Genomic DNA, 4314 nt, shown 5'->3' with positions numbered 1-4314 from the left:
GCACACAAAGGAATGCCACTGCTAATCAGTGTAGACTTTCATTGTATATGTGAGGGAGTTTTATACCCAAACAACATGGTAAAGTCGTTTAAAGAAATCATTGTAGTTATCTAGAAACCCATGAGTTCCAACAATGAAATAAAAATTCAGTTCTCTCTCACAAAGATATTTTCCTTTGCTTCTTATTTTTTTTCAGTTTTATTGAGGTATAATAGACAAATAAAATTGGAAGAGATTTAAAGTGTACAACGTGCTGATTTGACATACATTTACGTTGTGAAAGAATCCCCCCTATTGAGTTAATAAAACACGTCCCTCACCTCACATGTTTAGCTTTTTTTCTTTTCAGTGAGAACGTTTAAGTTCTACTCTCTTCACATTTTTTTTTCAATGCTTTAGGAATGGCCTCTTTTTTTTTTTTTTTGGCTGCACTGCGTGGCATACGGAATCTTAGTTCCTGGACCAGGAATAGAACCCGTGTCCCCTGCAGTGGATGCAAGGAGTCTTAACCACTGGACCACCAAGGAAGTCCCTGGTCTTTTTTTTTTTTTTTTTTTCAAATGGTCATGTTTGAACTTACCATAAGAAATATGATGATTTGCCTTTTGTGTTTTTGTGTGTTCTAGAACTCCTCACGGGATAGCTTCCTGTTTCCTGAGAGTCGTTACCTGATAAGCTGCCAGAATGAAAGTTTTCGAGCTGATAAGAGAGCTGATCATCCTCACCTCTGTGTTTTCAGCCTGTTCTGGACAAAATCCAGTGACTGTACTGTGCTCCACAGACTGGTTCATGGTCACGGTACACCCCTTCATGTTGAACAACGAAGTGTATGTCCACTTCCACGAGTTACACTTGGGCCTGGGTTGCCCTGCCAACCATGTTCAGCCACATGCCTACCAATTCACCTACCGTGTGACAGAATGTGGTATCAGGGCCAAGGCTGTCTCTCAGGACATGGTTCTCTACAGCTCCGAGATATACTACACTTCCAAGCATACCTCATCTAAGTATGTGATTCCAGTGTCATGTACTGCCCCGCTACGTTCCCCATGGCTCACGATGTCCTGCTCCAGGAACTTAGCCCCCAACGGAGGGGTCACAACCCGGAATGGCGAGACATGCTATGAAGTGTTCACCTTGTCACAGTCCAGCCAAAGGCCCAACTGCTATTGTCTGTCTTGTGTCTACAATGAAAGAGGGCAGAGTCAAGCCCCACATCACTAAGTAGACAAATAGAAGCTCTTATGACCCTCCTATGTGTGTTTTTGAGAAAAAACAACTCATGGTGATTTCATGAATGAGCTTTTAAAAAAAATTTTTTTGTATATTTTTAGGGAAAAATAAAATCCTGCTGGCATAGAAATATCAGTTGGGCATTTTTATTTCATAAACACATACAAAGCTTTTACTATGCGCCAGACACTCTTCTAAGTGCTTTACAAATCTGAGTGCCTGATCCCTTCTCTAAGATGACTTCTTTCTCCTTTAAGGGCCCCCAGTGAATCCCTCCATCTGTCACGCATGTCCCTGAAACTACACCACCCAACTTAGCATTTAGCCAATTCCTTCTTAGTTTGATCTATCACTTTTCTGTATCACTTTTTGTCCATGGAAGGCAGAATTCATACTAGTGGTTTATAAACCACCAGTGGTTCTAGGAATCACTCAACTCACATCCCACCAACTAGAAGGCATACTCCTGAGGCCAAGGGGTAGACCTTATACTCAGTCACACACTCATAGTACTCTGAAAAGTTGCCCGGCTTATGTGATCAGAAAATTTTCAGCCAAGCCTGGCTATCCATTACTGTTCTCAAAGACTTGCAAAGGGAAGGTACATCAGTTTATCCAACAGTGAGTTCTCTGGGTCTCTTTTATAAGTGCACTAATCCCATTCATGAAGATTCAATTCTCATGACCTAATTATCTTCCAAGGGCCCCACCTCCTAATACTATCACATTGGGGGTTAGGATTTCAACATACAAATTAGGGACGGGGAAGAAATACCCAGTATATCGCAGTCATGGCCATCAAAGAAACACAGCTGTTCATTTAAAAATCTCCTGCCCCTTCTTGAGGAAAACTAGGTAACAATCCCTGAAAATAATGTGTTCATTCAACAAACATTTAGCACCCTCATCCTATGTTCCAGGTATTATGTTAGATGCTGAGTATGCATTGGTGAATAAGACTAACATGGTCTAATCAAGAGAAGACAAGTAAACAAGCCTAGGGAGCTAGAAGCTATTCTAGCCCAGAGAATGGGCCTGTTCAGAGGCCTGAGGATCAGGGATGCAGCCATCAGAGAAACTACAATTAGTTTAATCCAATGTAGTTGGGGTAGAGGGCAGTTGACAGTGGTGAGAAATGGGGTAGAAAAGTAGCAATAAACAAGGCTATGTACAAGAAAATGAGGACTGCCCTTCCCCATCCTCTCTTCAGAAGCTTATGGATTATTAAACACTAAAACACCTATAAATAACATAGCAAACTGTCAGTACTAGATATAGGAGACCTGGACTACACAGGCAAGTTGTGCACTTGACACCTCAAGGAGCAGTATTCGTGGAGACACCCCCGGGGGCTGTGCAACGTACCAGCCTTGGAGGACACTCAAGACCTACTCGCTAATAACAGCTGTTACCATATGCCTGATACATTATACACATGACCTTATCTAATCCTCACAACTGCTCTGCAAGATAAAAATTATTTTCTCTGTTTTCTAGATGAGGAACCTGAGTCTCAGAGAAATTGAAGCTAGACAGTTAATACGTAACATTACTGGGATTCAAACCCAGGTTGGACTAGCTCCGAAATGCATTTTCCTCCCCTACGCTTAACACTCCCTCCCAGAGAGGAGAGGCTTCCAGTTGGGTTGAAGGATCCAGGAAGATTTCCTGGTTGAGATGGGCAGTGATCTCATTCTTAGAAGATAAGGAGGAGTTGGCTAAGCACAAAGTAGGACAAGGGGCATCCTTTGGGAGCGTAAGAACTGGCACAGGGCAGTTAAGTGTACTCTGATGGGAAGACACCTAGGGGGTTAGGGCTGTAAGTTAGGTGACAGGGCATGAGAAGAACAAATAGGGGAAGGTGTAAAAGTGTAGGAAGAGATGAAAATGAGAATGATTTCAAATGAAGAACCACAAGACTTCATTCATTTTAGCCTATGCCTATAGAAGCCCCATTCCTGATCAAGAGAGAAAGTGAGCTGTGCAGGCAAATATGGAGTGTGACAGACTCCAGACCCTGGAGCAGAGAAGACAGGCTTCATGGGGGCCATGAGATTGGAGCTAAGCCCTGATCTGTCTGACAGGATGTAGGTGAAAAAGGAGATTGAATCAAAGAAGATGTCATCACTTAGAGCCCTAGAAGCTCAGAAGACATGGTCAGTTCTGGCTTTAAGTAAGGAAACTGGAATGAGGGTAGAGGATACGGGTAAGGAAGGATGAGTCCAGGTTGCACAAGTTGACTTGGAGATGATAGTGATATCCAAGGGAACATGTCCAGGAATTAGTTCAAGAAATTGAGCTTCCTTGAACTGGAGCTTAAGAAAAGGGTATAAGAGGTAATTACTGGGAGATAAAGCCTTGGGAAGATGACATGAATCTAGGTGATTAGGATCAGAGAATGAAAACTCCCTAACATTCAATCTTCAAGGCACAGTTGCAAAACAAAAGAGAGAGAGAGAGAGAGACAACAAAGGATACCAAAGAGAAGTGATCAAGAGATGAAAGAAGTGTGACTCAGGGGATTCTAGACCAGAGATTTGGGTAGGTTAGTTTTTCCAGTGCAACAGATAAGTCAAGATGGAATAAGCCTAGGCCTCATGCAACTGAGGGCATTTGAACTAGGCCTTAAGTGAGAGGAAGGATTTCATCAGATGAAGATGGAAGGCAAAGGCATTCTAGGCAAAGGAAATAGCAAGAACAAAGATGCAAAGCAATATTGTATCAAGAATCATATTTTACCTGGGTAAAAATCTCTGTATAACTGGGCATCATTTTTTTCAGAATTCAAGAGTAATCTGCACTTGTTGACTCGGACATGTCTTTACTCAGTAAAGCAAACTTCAACCATTTCAGTTCCATGTTTGATCTTTTGTGCTTGATCATGTGCTTCTTGAGCATGGAAGACCCTGTCCTGTTTGTTGGTTTGTTTGTGTTGCTTTTCTCCTATGTAGTACTTGGTGAAGGTATTCAGTAGGTGCTCAAGCCTGTTTGGTGACTGTTACTGAGAAAGGGCCTGGAAGTTCATAAGCATAGAAACCATTCAAAAGATGGGAAGATAAAAATGCTTTTAGAAAAAAACGC

General features: G+C 42.1%; 1 protein-coding gene across 1 annotated transcript; it reads left to right on the top strand.

The window, feature by feature from the left end:
• Positions 1–684: 684 nt before the first annotated feature.
• Positions 685–1264, top strand: PLAC1 (placenta enriched 1). Its single transcript, XM_055565534.1, has one exon. The coding sequence runs from the start codon at positions 685–687 to the stop codon at positions 1222–1224; it is 540 nt and encodes a 179-aa protein (XP_055421509.1). The 3' UTR covers positions 1225–1264.
• Positions 1265–4314: the final 3050 nt, after the last annotated feature.

This window comes from Bubalus kerabau, chromosome X (assembly GCF_029407905.1).
Source record: "Bubalus kerabau isolate K-KA32 ecotype Philippines breed swamp buffalo chromosome X, PCC_UOA_SB_1v2, whole genome shotgun sequence".
Lineage (NCBI taxonomy): Eukaryota > Metazoa > Chordata > Mammalia > Artiodactyla > Bovidae > Bubalus > Bubalus kerabau.
The sequence above is the reverse complement of the archived record's forward strand: the minus strand, read 5'-3'. Positions and strand labels throughout refer to the sequence as shown.

Coding starts and splice junctions, on each gene's coding strand:
- PLAC1 (XM_055565534.1), top strand. CDS start 685: ATGAAAGTTTTCGAGCTGATAAGAGAGCTGATCATCCTCACCTCTGTG.